The sequence below is a fragment of the Bos taurus genome, chromosome 7 (assembly GCF_002263795.3).
Source record: "Bos taurus isolate L1 Dominette 01449 registration number 42190680 breed Hereford chromosome 7, ARS-UCD2.0, whole genome shotgun sequence".
Lineage (NCBI taxonomy): Eukaryota > Metazoa > Chordata > Mammalia > Artiodactyla > Bovidae > Bos > Bos taurus.
This window is the reverse complement of record NC_037334.1, coordinates 17444692-17465708: the sequence shown is the minus strand read 5'-3', so window position 1 is coordinate 17465708 and position 21017 is coordinate 17444692. Positions and strand designations below refer to the sequence as shown.

Below are 21017 nucleotides of genomic sequence, written 5' to 3'. Positions count from 1 at the left end.
ATAAATACAGATGGCCAACAGGCACATGAAAAGATGTTTAACATTGCTGATCATCAGAGCAATGCAATCAAAACCACAATGAAGTAACACCTCACACCTGTCAGAATGGCTATCATCAGAAAGTCTACAGATAAATGTTGGAGAGGATGTGGAGTACAGGAAACCCTTGTACATTGTTGGTGGCATTTGTATAGTCACTATGGAAAACAGGGATTCCCTGGTGGCTCAGAGGGTAAAGAATCTGCCTGCAGTGTGGGAGACCTGAGTTCGATCCCTGTGTTGGGAATATCCCCTGGAGAAGAAAATGGCAGCTCACTCCAGTATTCTTCCCTGGAAAATCCCATGGACAGAGGAGAAGGCTGGCAGGCTACAGACCACAGGGTCGCAAAGAGGCGGACATCACTGAGTGACTTCACTTTCACTTTATGGAAAACAATATGGAGTTTCCTCAAAATACTAAACATAGGACTGCGATATGATCCAGCAATTCCACTCCTGGGTATATATCTGAAGAAAACAAAAATATTAATTTGAAAAGATACATTCATCCCAATGTTCATAGCAGTAGTATTTACAAGAGCCAAGATGCAGAAGCAATCTGTGTCCATCAACAGATAAATGGATAAAGAAGATGTGAGATATAGAGACAGACATAGATATACACAGAATGGAATACTACTCAGCCATAAAAAAGAATGAAATTCTGACATTTGCAACAATATGGACTAGAGAGTATTATGCTTAGTGAAATAAGTCAGACAAAGACAAATACAAGTAAGTATGATATTACTTACATGTGGACTCTAAGAAATAAAACAAATAGATATATAACAAAACAGAAACAGACTCACAGATATAGAGAACAAACTAGTGGCTACCAGTGGGGAGAAGAAGGGGGAGGGGCAAGATAGGGGTATAGAATTAAGAGGTACAGACAAGTATGTATAAAATAAATAAGCAACAAAGACATATTATATAGCAGAGGGAGATATACCCATTACTTTGTGATCATTTTAAATGGGGTATAATCTATACAAAAATATTGAATCACTATGTTATATACCTGAAACTAATACAGTATTATAAATAAACTATACTTCAATTTTGGGCTTCCCTGATTGCTCAAACAATCCGTCTGCAATGCAGGAGACCCAGGTTTGATCCCTGGGGAAGATACCCTGGAGAAGGGAACGGCAATCCAATATTCTTCCCTGGAGAATTCTATGGACAGAGGAGTCTGGTGGGCTACAGTCCACGGGGGCACAAAGACTCAGATATGAATGAGTGACTAACACACACACAAACACACACATATACACACAAACACACACATATACACACAAACACTTCAATTGGCTAGCAGGCATGACAACCAGCAGGCATGACTGAGAAGCAGAAATCCCATAATAAAAGAAAGCTGGGAGCAAGTTGGAAAAAGGAAAAGTTGGGGAGGGAAATTTTCCGAATTTCAGACTGGGAAGAAACATTTCTGTTTTTCTTTTCTTTTTTTTAATTATCATTCTATTTCTAGGAATCAACCCTAGGTCCCCTACCCCAACCCAAGTTACATTTTCGGAAGACTATAAACAACAGGTATGTTTCCATCTTTGTAAATCTGTGTTTGGTGCCCACCACCAATATGTGGAAATAGTAATTACAAATAAAATATTCTCTAGAGGGAATATCCTTAAATATAACATATAAAACAAGGGTTCAAATCAACCTCCCCACACCTGCCAGGGCACATATACTTAATGGTCTTTGGGGATAAAAAGGTGTTTCTTGATATTAATATTTTTGCATCTTCTCCTATTTCTTCCATATTTTGTTTTATCGATTGCTTTCTTTCTGAGCAACAATGTATTGTTTGGAGAATACATGGCAGCCATGAAGTGTTTTCAGTCAACACTAGTTCTGTACAGAATTAATTATAAAAAACACACCATCTGGGACTTCCCTGGTGGTCCAGTGGTTAAGATTCTGTGCCTCCAATCCCTGGTCACAGAACTAAGATTTCGCATGCTAAATGGCATGGCCAAATTATTAAAAAAAAAAAACAAACAGTAAGCACCCACACCCCCTCAATTTAATCATCATTATGGTTGATATAATTTCACTGTTGCAAATGTTATGTGTTATTGCAAAGAAATCTTTCAAAAGTGACTTACAAAACAAACGTATGTTACATTGAGACAATATGGAAATCAATATTACACCCAAAAGATGAATTTTCAAAATTCAGTCCTTTGTTTCATTAAAAGTTATTTGCAGCTTGACGGAGAAGGCAATGGCACCCCACTCCAGTACTCTTGCCTGGAGAATCCCAGGGACAGGGGAGCCTGGTGGACTGCCGTCTATGTGGTCGCACAGAGTTGGACACGACTGAAGTGACTTAGCAGCTAAATTGTCCAGTGTCATATAGAACTTACAGGACTTAAAAAACATGCCTTCTAGACCATTTAGGTTAAAGTGCACTTTTGGAAAACAGACTCTCTCTAGTCACAGTCAAGAATAAAGGTAAATGGAATATTACTTAGCTATAAAAAAGAACACATTTGAGTCAATTCAATGAGGTGGATGAAACTGGAGCCTATTATACAGAGTGAAGTAAGTCAAAAAGAGAAACACAAATACAGTATATTAACACATATATATGGAATTTAGAAAGATGGTAATGACGACCCTATATGCAAGACAGCAAAAGAGACACATGTAAGAACAGACTTTTGGACTATGTGGGAGAAGGTGAGGGTGGGATGATTTGAGACAATAGCATTGAAACATGTATATTACCATATGTAAAATAGATGAACAGTGTAAGTTCAATGGATGAAGCAGGGCACTCAAAGCCGGTGCTCTGGGACAATGCAGAAGGATGGGGTGGGGAGGGAAGTGGGAGGGGGGATTCAGGACTGGGGGACACATGTACACCCATGGCTGATTCATGTTGATGTATGGCAAAACCCCCGCAATATTGTGTACTCCAATTAAAATAAATAAATTAATTTAAAAAAAAATAAATTACACACACACAAACCAGAAAAAACAGTAGAGTAGGAGGAGAATAAATAAAGCTGGGAAAAAAAGAATAAAGGTAAATATGTTATACAGATTGTTTTTATTAAAATGGAGAGTGGAAAGACATGTCTACATCATTATCTGTTATACACAAAGGTTATATAGAAATAAAGACTTTATATAAAATATATAAAAATAGAAATACATTTTAATATTTTGACTATTATGAATGGCATTTGGTTGTTTCACTTCCATCCCCCAAAGTTGATATATTTGAATTGCCCCTCCTACAATTTTAATTTTCTCAGTGGGGGAAAAAAGATATTAACTTAATAGTTGGGAATATTTAGGCATTTTTGACAGGTAAGCTCTCTAGAAACTACTTTTGAGAATAATGGGGTGGGTGTTGAACTGATTCATTCTTTTCAAATGGATACCCATTAGTCCCAAAACAATGTATTGAACTTTATTTACATTGTGTGTGTGTGCTACACTCCAACAAGTGTGTTTAATTTTGCAGTCTTGCATTCACAGATATGTCAGAGTATTTCTCTGCCAGAGCCAACTGTTTTAATAAAGCTTCTGAGAACTTGAGAACAACCTCTGGATGCTTCTAACTGAATGAAAGCCAATGATATGTTTCTATTCTCTCCTTTTAGGTCACCACCCAGGACCCAAATAACACAAGTATTAGCTCTGTTACCATGATGACAAAAGGAGTACCAGAAGATAACAATGTCACACTTAAGTTACAGGTTTGAAATCATTCCCTGTTTCTGTGAATGTTTTCTCACAGTAGATAATTCTCCATCTTTTTCTTTCTCCAGTATGCCGGAAGGAATTAATTATAAGTTAGGTGGGACGAGTTCTTTTTCCTTTCTGGGTCTCCACATCACAGGAGAAATTCAAACCGCACGTGTAGATTTTTAACCTTATTTCAAGAGGTCTCTTCCTTCCTACTTTTCTGGAAATAAACATTTTCCCATATTGGATGACAATTGACTGTTTCTTCAGGGGTATACTAAAAAGCCATAAGAGAAAGCACAAAGGCAGGGGAATTCAGCAGAAAAGCAAAGGTGAGACCAGGCAGCATGGGCACGTTCTCAGTCGCTCAGTCGTGTCCGACTCTTGGCAACCCCACGGACTATAGCCCACCAGGCTCCTCTGTCCATGGGATTTTCCAGGCAGGAATACTGGAGTGGGTTGCATTCCTTCCTCCAGGGGATCGTCTCCACCCAGGAAACCAGGTAGAAGGGGATGCAAAATCTAGGATCAGTGAATTAAAAACATTCAATTACTTCACAATGGAATGAAGTAAAAGTGTAAGGTCTGAGTTTCTTCCTGCTTTGTTTAAACATTCGCGTCTTTTCCCTACAAACTGTTCCCTTCTGCTATTGAGCAATGGGAATAATCCCAGAGAAAGCTCATAGTTGTGGAAGCTTCGAGAAAGGTCTGGAAAATAAAATCTGTAGTCTTAGTTTCCTTTTATGATTTCCTCCTAGACAATAGTCATTTTCACATCCACTACTTTTTTGTTTATTCATATTTCATTCTTTTAAAAAATTTTTATTGTTGAATCACACTCTGTTTTTTGTTTATTCCTAAGTATTCTATTCTTGTTTAAAAATTTTATTGGAGTATAGTTTATTGACAATGTTGTTAGTTTCAGGGGTATAGCAAAGACATTCGGTTATATGTATATATAAATATGAATGAATGAATATATTCATTCTTCTACAGCTTCTTTTCCCATATAGGTATTGTAGAATGTGGAGTATAGGTCCCTGTGCTGTACAGAAGGCCATGTTTTATATCCTGTGTATGTTCATCCCAGTTTCCTAATTTGTCCCTCCCTGCATCCTGTGTTTCCCCTTTGGTAATCATTAGTTTGTTTTAGAAATCTGTGAGTCTGTTTCTATTTTATAAACGCACTCACAATTTTTAAATTTATTTTTTTCCGTTATGGTTTATCACAGGATAGTGAATGTAGCTCCCTGTGCTCTACAGTGGGACCTTGTTTTTTATCCATCCTTCGTATCATAGTTTGCATCTGTTAATCCCAAACTCCCAGTCCATCCCTCTCCCAACCCTCTCCCTCTCGGCAACTACATATCTGCTCTCTACGTCTGCAAACTCACTGTTTGTATGGCAGGAAATAGCCGATTCTTTTGGCAACTTCAGCAACATCACCACCAAGCCATCTCAGGAACACAAGGAAGAAACTGCCCGTTTAGCAACACAGTATCTTCACAGAGTGCAGTCGGCAGCCTATGAAGCTGCCCTCAATCGACCCACAGGAGGAACGCTGAGGAAAGAGTCACAATTTATGGGTAAGCTGCGGTCATAGATACTCAGGCAGACTCTCAAACTTAATTGGGTTCAGGAAATGCTGGTTGAGCTACAATTTCACTGGCAGAAAACACCCTTCTCTTTCTTTACACTGGAAAAATCTGTGTATGAACTTGACATGAAATATCTTATTTCTCTTCAGAACCCTAAATTTGCATTGAATGAGGCTTGAAAGTTCATTTAACTGGACCATCCATTCATCTTTCAAGTCTAACCTATTTTTTTTGCATTTTATTTATTTTTTAGTATAAATGTATTTATTTTAATCGGAGGCTAATTACTTTACAATATTGTATTGGTTTTGCCATACATCAACATGAATCCGCCACGGGTGTACACATGTTCCCCATCCTGAACTCCCCTCCCACCTCCCTTCCGATACCATCCCTCTGGGTCATCCCAGTGCACTAGCCCTGAGCATCCTGTATCGTGCATCGAACCTGGACTGGCGACTCGTTTCATCTATGATATTATACATGTTTCAATGCCATTCTCCCAAATCATCCCACCCTCACCCTCTCCCACAGAGTCCAAAAGACTGTTCTATACATCTGTGTCTCTTTTGCTGTCTCACGTACAGGGTTATTGTTACCATCTTTCTAAATTCCATATATATGCATTAGTATACTGTATTGGTGTTTTTCTTTCTGGCTTACTTCACTCTGTATAATAGGCTCCAGTTTTATCCACCTCATTAGAACTGATTCAAATGTATTCTTTTTAATGGCTGAGTAATACTCCATTGTGTATATGTACCACAGCTTTCTTATCCATTCATCTGCTGATGGACATCTAGGTTGCTTCCATGTCCTGGCTATTATAAACAGTGCTGCGATGAACACTGGGGCACATGTGTCTCTTTCAATTCTGGTTTCCTCGATGTGTATGTCCAGCAGTGGGATTGCTGGGTCGTATGGCAGTTCTATTTCCAGTTTTTTAAGGAATCTCCACACTGTTCTCCATAGTGGCTGTACTAGTTTGCATTCCCACCAACTAACCTATTTTCATAGTGAATCTTTTGTGGCTGCATATACTGTCACTTTTAATCCAAGAGTCACCCTAGGGTTCTTAGGTACAAATCTTTATCAAGGATACACTGAAGGATAAAGCAGTCTTTACTCTTAGAATTAACAAGGCTTCCATGGGCATAAAGAGCACCTGGTAAAGTGTCTGATACCTAAAAGGATTTGTGCTGTGTACTTAGCCACTCAGTCATGTCAGACTCTTTGTGACTGTATGGACTGTAGCCTGCTAGGCTCCTCTGTCCATGAAATTCCCCAGGCAAGAATACTGGAGTGGGGTGCCATTTCCTCCTCCAGAGGATCTTCCTGACTCATTGAACCCAAATTTCCTGTGTCTCCTGCATTGCAGGTGAGTTCTTTACCTGATGAGCCATCAGAGAAGCACCCTAGAAGGATTTACTAATTGTCAAATAAATGAATGAATATATGAACAGAAAATCTGTGGTGTTGTCATCAATTAGAGGATAAAATTCCACTTTAAAAAATTATTTTGTTGAAGTATAGTTATCCCCCTCACAACCTCTAAGTTTTCAGGCTCTTCTTTCCTGCTGACATCATGCATAAGCAATGATATCTCACTATAGTTTTATCTGCATGTCACTGATTACTGGTGGATTAGATGTCTCTATTTTATGCTGGCCATTAGGTTTCTTTTTTGTGATTATTCTGATTTATATTTTTTGTCCATTTCCCCTTATCCTTTTGCTCTTTGTCCATTGTGTTTTTGGTTTTTGTCTTATTGATATTTGGGAGCTCTTTACATATGATGGACCTCATTTATGTCTCTAAATATCTTCTGCCAATCTGTAGTTTGTTGAAAGGATATTTGAGTGGAGATGTTTTCACTTTTGATTTAATCAGATTTGTCTGTCTTAAAGAGGAGGTGAGGGACATAGCAAATGTCAGGGAGGCAGTTTGTGATGCTAATTAGAGTGAATAGAGTGGGCTTGGAGAGAAGGCAAGATTTGTGAGAAGACTTGAAGAAGAAGGAGTGAGCTGTGTGCATATCTGGGGGAGAATGATACTGGTCAGAGGGCTTGAGGTGAGCATTCCTGGTGTGTTGGAGGTACTTGCAGAGTGACTGAAGGTGACTGGACAAGGAACTGATACAAGGCAAGATCAAGCAGGGTCTTCCTGGGAATTGTAACAACACTGACTTTTATTCAGGGAGACCCTATCTGATTCACATTTTGAAAGGATCCCACTGGCTGCTCTGGGGAAACAATGAATGCAGTTAGATGACTGGGATGAGCCAGGAGACATCTCCTGGTGGGCCAGATGAAGTCAGTGCCCCAAATCAGACTCACACCAAGGTTGGTGTCTTTTCAGCAAAAGGTCTGGATTTGCTGCCAGGGTGCATGTGGAGTTTGAGAGAAAGAGAGAGTTTGGTGCTGAAGTTGATTAGTTTATTCAAAACAAAAGAGGCTGAAGAGTGAGTATGGAGAGATGAAGGGAAGAAAGATGTCTTATGATTCTTTTTTTAATTAATTTTTTTTGGAGTATGGTTGCTGTACAGTGTTGTATTAGTTTCAGCTATACAGCAAGGTGAATCAGCTACATATCCTCTTTTTTTTTCTATTTGCTTCCCATTTGGTCACCACAGAGCATTGAGTAGAGTCCCCTGTGCTAGAAAGTAGCTTCTCATTAGTTATCTATTTTATTTGTTGTTAGTTTTTAGTTGCAACATCGCATTCAACCCTTTGAGACCCCATGGACTGTAGCCTGCTAGGTTCCTCTGTCCATGGGATTTCCCAGGCAAGAATACTAGAGTGGGTTGCCATTTCCTCACCAAGGGATCTTCCTGACCCAGGGACGGAATTTGCATCTCTGGCATCTCCTGCATTGGCAGGCAGATTCTTTACCACTGAGCCACCTGGGAAGCCCATAGTATCAATAGTAATTGACATATTGTTGTTGTTCAGTTACTCAGTCATGTCCAACTCTTTGTGACCCCATGGACTGCAGCAGCCAGGCTTCCTTGTCCTTCACTATCTCCTGAAGCTTGCTCAAACTCATGTCCACTGAGTCGGTGATGCCATCCAACCATCTCACCCTCTGTTGCCCCCTTCTCCTGCCACCTTGGATCTTTCCCAGCATCAGGGCCTTTTCTAATGAGTTGGTTCTTCACATCAGGTGGCCAAAGGATTGGAGCTTCAGCTTCAGCATCAGTCCTTCCAATGAATATTCAGGACTGATTTCCTTTAGGATTGACTGATTTGATCTCCTTGCAGTCCAAGGGACTCTCAAGAGTCTTCTCCAACACCACAGTTCAAGAGCATCAGTTCTTCAGTGCTCAGCCTTCTTTATGGTCCAGCTCTCACATCCATACATGACTACTGGAAAAACCATAGCTTTGAGTATATGGAAATTTGTTGGCAAAGTAATGTCTCTGCTCAATATGCTGTTTAGCTTTGTCATAGCTTTTCTTCCAAGGAGCAAGCATCTTTTAATTTCATGACAGCAGTCACTGTCCACAGTGATTTTGAAGCCCAAGAGAGTAAAGTCCATCACTGTTTCCACTGTTTCCCCATCTGTCTGCATGAAGTGATGGGACCAGATGCCAGGATCTTAGTTTTTTGAATGTTGAGTTTTAAGCCAATTTTTTCACTCTCCTCTTTCACCTTCTTCAAGAAGCTCTTTCGTTCCTCTTTGCTTTCTGCTGTAAGAATGGTGTGATCTGCATAAGTAAGTAAGTTCAGTCACTCCTTCATGTCCAGCTCTGCGACCCCATTTACTGCAGCATGCCAGGTTTCCCTGCATATCCGAGGTTATTTATATATTGAATTTTTCCCTCCAATAAGAGACTCAGTACCCAAATAAAGCCAATAGCTTCTATGTGTCCACTCAAACTCCATCACCCAAATTCCAGTTTTCATCTGAAGCTCCTACAGTTGTCATTTTTTAAATTTAATTTTTATTTATTTTTCTGCCACACCATGCAGCATGTGGGATCTTGGTTCCCTGACCAGGGATCAAACCCACGCCCCTCGCATTGGGAGCATGGATTCCTAACCACTGGGCACCAGGGAAGTCCTTGTCATTGTTTTTTAATGAGATGGACAAGGAGATTATGTTTTAAAATAAGTGTTTATAAGGATTTCCAACATTCATGCATATTTTCTGTTTTTTTAGTTATTGAAGCGCTGACCATCAAGAATGGTTGCAAAACAGAAAATGAAATAGTTAAATTACAGATTGAAAAGGAGACAATGGACATCGATTGCAGTGTTGTCACTGGAGGAGGAACTGGAGGTAACAGAAATTACCTAAATTATCTCAACATCTCTAGAATTGGGGGCAGGGGAAATTTACTCTTATTTTTTATTGAGTTATACTAACAATTAATACACAATATTATACTAATTTCATGCATGCATGCATGCTAAGTCGCTTCAGTCGTGTCCAACTTTTTGCCACCCTATGGACTATAGCCCACCAGGCTCCTCTGTCCATGGGGATTTCATGCCCTCCCCCAAGGGATCTTCCCAACCCAGGGATCAAACGCATGTCACCTGTGGCTTCTGCACTGCAGGAAAATTCTTTACCACTGAGCAGTACTTCTTTACCAGGGAAGCTCAATTTCAGGCATACAACAGGCTGATTTGATGCTTTTATACATTATGAATGATCACCTCACTATACAAAATTGTTACAATATCCTTGACTATATTCTCTGTCTGTAATTACATCTTTGTGACATATATTTTGCAGTTGAAGTTGGTACCTCTTAATCCTCATCACCCTTCTTCTCTCCATGTCCCCTGCATATTTTCTCCTATTGAAACCACCACTTTGTTCTCTGTGTCCATGAATCTGTTTCTCTTTTGTCTCGTGTTTTAGATTCCACATAGAAGTGAAAGCATGTGGGATTTGTTTTTCTCTGTCTGACTTATTTTACTAACATAACATTATAGCCTCAAGGTTCACCCATGTTGCTGCAAATGGAAAGACTTCGTTCTTTTTATGGTTGTGTAATATTCCATTGTGTATATATACCACTTCTTTATCCATTCATCTATGGGAGGACACTTAGCTTGCTTCCATATCTTGACTATTGTAAAGTGCTGCTAGGGACAGAGGGGATATCTCTACTAGAATCCAGACATAGCCTTAACATCCTGCAAGTGGAAAGATTTTGGAATCTCCCCCATCTATTTTTCAAGGATGTATGGTCTAATAAATTAGGATTCTGAGTCCTACATTCCATATCTGACTCCTAAGAAACTGGCCAGATAACTCCTTAACTGGCAACACATTCTCCAGTCTCCTCCTCAGGTTCATTGGTTCTTTGCTTCCTTTCAGGTGCTGTGGTCTTTATTTCTTACAAGTCTTTCGGGTCCATCTTAGATGGCTCCTTTGTGTCTAAGGAAAACCTAACTCTTGATGAAAAGCTGGATCACTTTCAACTGAATTCCAAGGTGATAAGTGGCACCACAGGATGCAAGAAGAATTGTTCCCTGGCCAAACCCGTGAACTTCACGTTTCACCATATACAGGTGGGCAAAGTATCCACTTGTTTGAGCACCTAGAGATTTCTACTGATCATACCTATAAACCTAGTAGTGAAAAAGTATGGCTTTTACAGTCAGTTCTTTCTGCCCAGGCTGATTTATCAGGAATTGCTGATGGAGATTTGAAATTCAACCCAGTCCTTGGTTAAGAGTTACTCCAAAAATTACATGATGGGAATTATTCCTTCAACAGACTAAAAAGTGATTTAAAAAAAAACTGTAGCCTTATTTACTGTTGGGAAATGAACAAATAAACGTGACTCTTTATAATCCCATGGACCAGATCCAGCCAGGCTCCTCCATCCATGGAATTTTCCAGCAAGAATATTGAAGTGGGTTGGCATTTTCTCCTTCAGGGGATTCCTCCCAACCCAGAGATCGAGCCAGTGTCTCCTGCACTGCCAGGCAGATTCTTGACCACTGAGCCACCAGGGAAGCCCAAGATGTTCACAGTAAGATCTTTAAAGTAAAATCATCAAGTCATGTACTTTAAGTATGTACAGTTATATTTGTCAAGTATTCCTCAATAAAGCTGGAAAAAATAAACAACTCACTTAAAAAATTAAAATACAGATGAGAGCTTCCCTGGTGGCTCCTTGGCAAATAATTCACCTGCCAATACAGGAGACGTGGGTTTGAACCCTGGTCTGGGAAGATCCCACGTGCCTCAGGGTAACTAAGCTTGTGTGCCACGACTATTCTGCGCTCTAGAGCCCTCGAGCTGCAATGATGAGCCATGTGTCGCAACGGCTGAAGCCCACGTGCCCTGGAGCCCATGCTCAGCAACAAGAGAAGCCAGCCATCACAGTGAGAAGCCTGTGCACCACAGCTAGCGAGCAGGCCCTGCTCTCTGAAACTAGAGAAAACACTGCCCAGCAACGAAGACCCAGCACAGCCAAAAATAAAGAAAAAAACTTTTTTTAAGTCAGATGAAAGTTTTTTTTTTAATATTAGGATTTCATTTCTGACCCCAGAATTGAAACTTGAGCCTCTAATTAATTGAAGAAGGATTTGAAAATACATTCTCTGGTCTTCCAGTTCTAAGTAAAAGATACTTTGTATAACAAAGCCCATAGTACATATGGTATCACGCCCTTCAAATTTTGTTAAGAGGGTAGATCTCATAGTCAGTGTTCTTACCACAAAAAGCAGAAACAAAGGGACGCAGGAAACTTCAGGAAGTGTTGGATTTGTTTTGTTGCTTTGATGGTGGTGATGGTGTCACAGGTGTACATATATCCCAATTTGTCACATTTCATGTAGTATGCTGTGTTCAGTCGTGTCTGACTCTTACGGCCCCATGGACTGTAGCCCGCCAGGCTCCTCTGTCCATGGGATTGTCCAGGCAAGAACACTGGATTGGGTTGCCATTTTCTACCCCCAGGGAGTCTTCCCAACCCAGGGATTGAATCCCTGTCTCTTGCATCTCCTGCATTAGCAGGCGGATTTTTTACCTTTGTGTGTCAATTATACCTCAGTAAAACCATACAAAAGGAAAAACTGAATTCCATGATTTTTAAAACACATTAAAAATTGTCCTCACAAGATATTTAATATACTTCCCCATGCTATATAGTAGGACCTTGTTGTTTCTACATTGTAAATGTATAGTTTGAATCTACAAATGCCAAACTCCCAGTCCATCCCTCTCCCTCCCCACCCGCTCCACCCCCGGCAACCACAAGTATGTTCTCTATGTCTATGAGTCTGTTTCTGTGTAAACAAAATTTTGCGATTATTGTAAATGGAAAGTAACATTTAAATTATATCAAAAATTAAAAACCAAAAACTTTAACATAACAAACTTTATTGGAGTATAGTTGATTTAGAATGCTGTGTTGGTTTCAAGTATACAATATAGTGGGCTTCCCAGGTGACTCAGTGGTAAAAAATCTGCCTGCGAGTGCAGAAGACAAAGGAGGCTCGGGTTTGATCCCTGGGTCGGGAAGATTCCCTGGGGGAGGAAAAGGTAACTCATTCCAGTATTCTTGCCCAGAAAATTCCATGGACAGAGGATCCTGGTTGGACACAACTAAGCATGCACGCATTCATACAATATGGTAATTCAGTATTTTTGCATATTATATTCCATTATAGGTTATTACAAAATAATAGGGATAGTTTCCTCTGCTATATAGTAAATTGTAGGTGCTTATCTCTTTTATTGATACGAGTTTGTATCTGTTAATCCCATAGTCCTAATTTGTCTCTCCCCTCTTCCTTATCCCCTTTGGTCATCATAAGTTTGTTTTTTATGTCTGTGAGTTTGTTTCTGTTTTCTGTATTCCATTCATTTTATTTTTTAGATTCCACATATAGGAAATAATATAAGTATTTGTCTTTATCTACCTGACATTTTGCCAAGCATAATATCCTTTCGGCCTATCTGTGTTGCAAATGGCATCATTTCATTTTTTATGGTTGAATAGTATTTCGTTGTGTGTAAGCATGCATGCATGTGTGTGTGTGTGCATGTATGTGTGGAAAGCTTCAGATTTTAAATGATAGTGTCTCATGAAGAGCAATTTTCTTTCCAGATGGTAGGGGAAAGCAGAAAGTCTCTTTGTGTCTACTGGGACGAGCTGGTCTGGTCTAATGAAGGGTGCCACGTGATCTTGTCCGACGGAACTCGAACTGTATGCAGTTGCAGCCATCTGTCCACCTTTGCCGTCCTCATGGCCTCGGTCGAGCTGAAGGTACGTGTGTAAACACACATGCCGCTGAAAGTCAGCTCTGCTGCAGGGTGGTGCTGGTGGGAGGCAGGGATCTTCAGAAAGAAGATGAAAAAACATTAGCAGAGGAACAGCTATGTATCTTCCTCTTTTTCATTTTTTAGAATTCAAGGATAATGCTTTACAATGCTGTGTTAGTTTCTGCCGTACACCAACATTCCCTTCTCTTTTGAGTCTCCCTCTTACCTAACCCCCATCCCACCCAACCCCCATCCCACCCTGTTAGGTCATCACAGAGTACCAAGCGGAACTCCCTGTGCTATTGAGCATCTTCCAGCTAGCTTTTCTTTCACACATGGTAGTGCACTTGTTTCAGTGCTACCTGAGAAGCCGCAGTGCATACGCTCCAGTGCTGCTCTCTCACCTGCCCTGCCCTCTCCTTTCCCCTCTGTGAACACAAGTCCTTTCTCTATATCTGAGTCTCTATTCCCACACTGCAAATAGGTTCATCAGTACTGTTTTTCAGGAAGATTCCTCTGGAGAAGGAAATGGCAACCCACTCCAGTATTCTTGCCTGGAGAAGCCCTTGGACAGAAGAGCCTGGCCAGCTATGGTCCATGGGGTCGCAAAGAGGTGGACATGACTGAGTGACTAACCCTTTCTATACATGCATTAATATAAATTTCTCTTTTTCATGTTAAAAATATACAACCCTTTTAGGAGGTGTATAGTGGTATCTCATTGTGGCTTTAATGTATACAGACCTGATGACTAGTGGCATGGAGCCTTTTTTCATGTTTTCATGGGGTAGAACTTGTGAGTGAAACAACACTTATATCTGGGAAACCTAGTCATCCAAAACCACTGCATTCAGCCTTTAGGAATTTCTGGTGGATTTCTTCACATGCAGTCCTGTAGCAACCATGTGTTCCTTCTGTGCTCTGTCAAAATTGAAATCGTTCTGTCTCATCTCTTTTGGGAAGAACTTGAGTTAATGTTGCCTCTTTGCTGTGCAAACTTGGCTCTCCAATGAGATCAAGAAAAGTTACAATTTTGTCAATTATCATTTTCTTATTGTTGGGGTGAGAGTCATGTTTCATTGTGATTGTCTAATCTTTTTAAAAATTAATTATTTACATTCAGCCGCCTGGGTCTTCATTGCTGCACGTGGGCTTTCTCTATTTGTGGCAAGCCAGGGCTACTCTCTAGTTGCGGTGCCCAGGCTTCTCATTGTGGCGGCTTCTCTTGCAGAGGAGCCCAGCAATGGGCTCTAGGGCACATGGGCTCCACTAGTTGCAGCACACAGGCTCAGGAGTTGCAGCAGGTGGGCTCAGTACTTGTGGCACACGGGCTTAGCTGCCCCACAGCATGTGGGACCTTCTCAGACCAGGCATGGAACACTTGTCCCCTGCACTGGTAGGCCAATTCTTCACCAATGGACTACGAGGGAAGTTCGGCTTGGCCACTATTGATCTGTTCAGTTTCTCACGAGGATTAATTAACACCATGCACTGAGGGTTCTAAGACCCGGGTTATTGGGAACCACAGTGTCCAAAACAAAAACCAATTGGGATCTATTTTCTCCTGCTGCGTCTAGGAGGACCCCGTGCTGACCGTGATCACCTACGTGGGGCTGAGCCTCTCTCTGCTCTGCCTCTTCCTGGCGGCCCTCACCTTCCTCCTGTGTCGATCCATCCAGAACGTCAGCACCTCCCTCCACCTGCAGCTCTCCATCTGCCTCTTCCTGGCCTACCTCCTCTTCCTCACAGGCATCAAACGGACAGAGCCCGAGGTAGGAGAATTAGCCAAAACCCTTTCTTATTTTTTATTTTGGCCAGGCTACATGACTTGTAGGATGTTAGTTCCCCAACAAAAGATTGAACCTAAGCCCACAACAGTGAAAGTGCCAATTCCTAAACTGGACTGCCAGGGAATTCCCTTCTTTTTTTTTAAACAGCTTTTTCTTTAATTTTTATTGGAGTATGGTTGCTTTACAAGGTAGTGCTAGTTCCTGCTGTACAGCAAAATGAGTCAGTCACACACATACACATATCTCCCTCCCCTTTGGGGCTTCCTTCTCATTCAGGTCACCAGAGTGCATTAAGGAGAGTTCCCTGTGATGTACAGTAGGCTCTCATTAGTTACCTATTTTATACATAGTATCAATAGCATAATTCATACATATATAGTTTGCCCTTTTTAAATGTACATGTCAGTGGCTTTCAGTATATTCATGGAACTGTGTATTCCCTTGGGTAATTTATTACTTATTACACATTCATATCCACAAATTACATCAGCCTTATCATCCCACCCCCTACCTCTGTCTCCTGGCAATCAGGTTTTCACTTTTTTCTTTTTTCATGAGTCTGAGATTTTTCAATTCCACGAATAAAAGATTATACAGTACTTGTCTCTGTCTGACAATCTCCTGAGCATAGCTCAAGGTTCACCCATGTTGTTCCAGAAGGCAGGAATCCTCCTTTCTCATGGATAGATAGTACATTAGATATGTTGTTGGGAAATTCCATAGACAGAGGAACTTGGTATTACTTATGTCTATAATAGATATAGATATGTTGTTGTTTAGTCACTAAGTTGTGTCTGACACTTCTGCAAGCCCATGAACCATAGTCTGCCAGGCTCTTCTGTCCATGGGATTTCCCAGGCAAAAATACTGGAGTAGGTTGCCATTTCCTCCTCCAGGGGATCTTCCCGACACAGGGATCACACCCACATCTCCTGCATTGGCAGGTGGGTTCTTTACCTCTGAGCCACCAAGGAAGCCCAGATATAAAGACAGAGATATAAAACCGTCACCCTGATCAAGATCTAGAACATGCCCCAAACTCAGAGTTTTCTTCATGTCCCTTCCCCCAGTTAACAGTCAATTTAAAAACTTACAGACTGAATGAACGATGCACAGTGGAGCTGGGTCTTGAGGGTCACTGATTTATGATTCCAAGCTAGCAGGTTTGATATCAAACATGTGTTTCATGCAACAGCATCTCCAAGGAGTGAGAGGTAGAAACCAGGAAGTGAATGAAGTTTTGCAAAGATTGAGAGGTTGCTAGAAAGACTCAGGACATGATTCGTAAGAAAAGAGGGTTTTATTCATCATGAAAAGAGAGTCAATGGTCCAGGAGAGATCATAAGCGGTGTCGAGGAAACCCAGTTCCCCTCAGACAATGGACAGCGGTCACTGTTCTCTTCAAATGTGTGGGAAGCAGTGTCCTCAAATAAAAGCCAGGTTATACTTTAATCAAAGACATGGGGTGGGGGCAATCATTTCCCTGGTGGCCCAGTGGTTAAACTCCACACTTCCAATGCAGGGAGCGTGGGTTTGATCCCTGGTCAAGTAACTAAGATTCCACATGCTGCATTGTGCAACCTAAAGAGAGGGAAAAAGTTGACTTTTTCAAGTTCCAGTGGTCCTAAAGACATGGAGGGAACATTCAGTGAATATGAAGAAGGAGGGCGGAGGGTTTACTTACTACGGAAAAGGTCATTCAGAGCAGATGCTTTCATAGTGGAGGAAACCAGGAGCTGTTGGCTCAAAAGAGAAAATTATGGGGCTTTATGCGGATAAGCATATTGGAGGAGTCACTCATTCACTCACTCATTCATGTACCCAACATATATGCCACACAGACCAGAGTGACTTCAGTTCTGGGTAGTAATCAAGATGGAAGAGACAGTGATCACGGCAGGACAAGCTGGCCATAAGCTTTCCACGAGGATTAATTTCATCCTCAGAAGGGGAAAGGGGGCAGGGAGGTGGTTAAGGGTTCTTGGGATGGAGACAGCCCTGGCCAGGACCAGCTTCATCCGACTCAGAGAAGTCAAGCATCCATTAGCCAACAGGCAAAGGGCTATCTGCAGTCCTTAACACACTTTGAATATTGTCTTCCTCCATTTTAAGATGGACAAAGATCTTTTTGAACTTTATTTAGCTAGTTAGCTATTTTTGGCTGCGCTGGGTCTTCACTGCTGCGAGCTTTCACTAGGTGCAGTGAGTGGGGGCTACTCCTTGCAGTACACGGACTTCTCACCGTGATTGCGTCTCTTGTTTCAGAGCATGCGCTTTGACCGCTTTGACTGAGAGCAGGGCTCTCGGTCTTCCCTAGTTGTGGTGTTTGGGCTTAGTTGCCCCATGGCATGTGGAATCTTGCCAGACAAGAGATCAAACCTGTGTCCCCTGCATTGGCAGATGGATTTTAAGCCCTGGACCACCAGGGAAGTCCCCCATTCAACTTTAAACATGATACATTTTCAGTTTTTCTTGGGTGGCCCAAGTGACACCCTGCCAAGGCATGGGAATAGACAAGGGGGACCATCCATCCGTTTGGAGACATGACTCTAAAGAGAAGAAGGACATGTGAAGAAGGCTAAGGAGCATCTCTCACCAAAGTTACCCGGAGACAACCCTGGTGAAGAGCAGATGGTGAGGTCATTGCACCCAGGACCACTCCAGTGGCCCCCTCTCCCCCCAGGTGCTGTGCAAGGTCGTCGCCGGTGGACTGCATTACCTCTACTTGGCCGCCTTCACCTGGATGTTCCTCGAAGGGCTGCACCTCTTCCTCACTGTCAGGAACCTCAGGGTGGCCAACTACACCAGCGCAGGCAGATTCAAGAAGAGGTTCATGTACCCTGTAGGCTACGGGGTCCCAGCAGTGATTGTGGCTGTGTCTGCAGCGATCAACCCCCAAGGATACGGCACCACTAAGCAGTGAGTCCGGTGCTGAAAATGTGCTGTCGGGGACGTGGGTACACACGTGTCTCCCTGGGAAACTGAGGGTGGAAGGAAGGGTGGAGTAGGTCACGACTCAGGCTGAGAACAAAGATGCTGAACATTTATTTCTCCAGCCCCTGAGGCGAAGTGTTTCATATACACCATTTCTCATGTCTATCAAAACATCCCTAGAGGAAAGTGCTCCAATTGTTCCCATTTTGTATACTAAGCAAACTGAGGTTCAGAGAAAAAGGTGAACGACTAGTGTAAAGTAACACGGACAGTGAACTGGAAGGAGCATGAATTTTTATTTTTTATACAAATGTCTATATTTATAAATGTCATGTTTATAGATCTTTAATACTTCTATTACTGAAAGTAATAACTGGTTTTATAAAAAATAATATTCTAATAAAGAACCTCTGTAATACCACTAAGCCCAGTATGTGTTAGTCATTCAGTCACATCTGACTCTGCAACCCCATGGACTGTGGCCCACTAGGCTCCTCTGTCCATGGAATTTTCCAGGCAAGAATACTGGAGTGGATTGCCATTTGCTACTCCAAAGTATCTTCCCGACCTAGAGTTTGAACCCATGTCTCCAGTGACTCCTACTTTGGCAGGTGGATTCTTTACCAACTGTACCACTTGAGAAGCCCCTTAAATATATATACATATAAATATATACTTTTATAAAAATGGGATCATGATAAAGATACTGCATGTAATTTGTTTATTCCCTTAATACTGTCCAGACCAGAATACTGGAGTGGGTAGCCTTTCCCTTCTCCAGGGGATCTTCCCAACCCAGGGATCAAACCTAGACCTCCCACATTGCAGGCAGATTCTTTACCAGCTGAACCACAAGGGAAGCCCAAGAACACTTGAGTGGGTGGCCTATTCCTTCTCCAGGGGATCGTCCTGGCTCAGGAATCAGGAACCAGGGTCTCTTGCATTGCAGGTAGATTCTTTACCAACAGCTATCAGGGAAGCCCAATATATATATAATATACATGTAAATGTATTTTTTTTAATAAAAAACGGGATCATGATAAAGGTATTGCATGTAATTTGTTTATTCCCTTAATAATATATAGTGGACTTTTTCCACATTACTACAGATACACATCATCATTCAATGTATTACATTGTATATTCTTACCATCTTTATAAAATTAATCTCTAAGTGATAGACATCTGAAATTCTTTACAAATTTTTGGTGTCATAACCAAATGCTTCCATAAACTTGAAGGAGCATGAATTCTAGACTTGATTACCTGATTCCAGTTTTCAAGTTTCCTCACTTACTAGCCTGGTGACTCTGGAGACAGTTAAATTCTTTCCTAGGTTTTCTCACCTGTAAAATAAAGAGAGTAATACTATCTACTTCCAAGTATTAGAATGGTACCTGACACATGTAAATGCTATATGCATGCTCAGTCGCTTCAGTTGTATCCAACTCTTTGTGACCCTATGGACTGTAGCCCACAGGCTCCTCTGTCCATGGGTTTCTCTAGAATACTGGAGTGGGTTGCCATACCCTTCTCCAGGGCCTCTTCCCCGCCCAGGGATCAAACCCAAGTCTCTTTCATCGCCTGCATAGCATGTGGATTCTTTACCAGTGAGCCACCTGGGAAGCCCAAGAAGTCCTATATAAATATTCTCTATTGCAGATCATGTATTGTATTCCATTACCTTTCAAAATGCTGCCACTGTTGCTTTCTGTTTTTCAGTTGCTGGATCAACATAGAGAAAGGGTTTATCTTGAGTTTCTTAGGACCCATATCAGCCGTCATCTTGGTAGGTTTGTAGTGTGCGTGTGTCTGCCTCAGGTGCCATGTGTGTATAGAGTATGTGTGTGTGGTATGTAGTATTCAACTTAATTTGAAGGTCAAAAGAGGTACTATTTTTTATTTTTTATTGCAGTACAGCTGATTTACAATGTTGTGTTAGTTTCAGGTGTACAGTGAAGAGATTCAGCCATATATATAATGGAAAGTAAATGGAAAAAGTATATTATATATATATATGTACACACACACACACACACATATATATATATATTTTTTTCAGATTCTTTTTCATTATAGCTTACTACAAGGTATTCAATATAGTTCCCTATGCTATACAGTAGGTCAGTATTGTTTATCTGTTCATATACAGTAATGTACATATGTTAATTCCGACCAACTAATTTATCCTTCTCTCCACTTCCCCTTTGGTAATGATAGTTTGTTTTCTGTTTGTCGGTCTATTTCTCTTTTGTATTTAAATTCATTTGTGTATTGTTTTTAGATCCCACATATAAGCAAGAACATAATATATTTATCTTTCTCTGACTTAACTTCACTTAGTATGATAATCTCTAGTTGTAACCATGTTGCTGCAAATGGCATTATTTCATTCTTTTTATGACTGAATAATATTACATTGTATTTATGTACCACATCTTCTTTATCCATTCCTCTGCTGATGGACATTTAGGTTGCTTCCGTGTCTTGCATACTATAAATAGAGCTGCAGTGAACACTGGGGAACATGTATCTTTTCGAAGTATGGCTTTCTCTGGGTACATGCTCAGGAGTGGGACTGCTGAATCATATAGTAGTTCTAGTTTTACTTTTTTAAAGAATCTCCATACTGATCTCCATCCCGGTTTTACCAGTTTACATTCCTACCAACAGTGTAGGAGGGCAATCTAAGTACTATTTT

The 21017-nt window shown here is 41.1% G+C and overlaps 1 protein-coding gene across 1 annotated transcript in view; it reads left to right on the top strand.

Moving 5' to 3' along the window:
- Positions 1–21017, top strand: part of LOC100337081 (adhesion G protein-coupled receptor E3) — a 43013-nt gene that overhangs the window by 13459 nt on the left and 8537 nt on the right. The window contains exons 7-15 of the mRNA XM_024994939.2: positions 1532–1593; positions 3678–3773; positions 5171–5348; positions 9522–9641; positions 10692–10885; positions 13438–13596; positions 15170–15364; positions 18066–18301; positions 20039–20105. Of these exons, the coding sequence (XP_024850707.1) occupies positions 1532–1593; positions 3678–3773; positions 5171–5348; positions 9522–9641; positions 10692–10885; positions 13438–13596; positions 15170–15364; positions 18066–18301; positions 20039–20105 (1307 nt within the window). The remainder of the gene's footprint in view (positions 1–1531; positions 1594–3677; positions 3774–5170; positions 5349–9521; positions 9642–10691; positions 10886–13437; positions 13597–15169; positions 15365–18065; positions 18302–20038; positions 20106–21017) is intronic.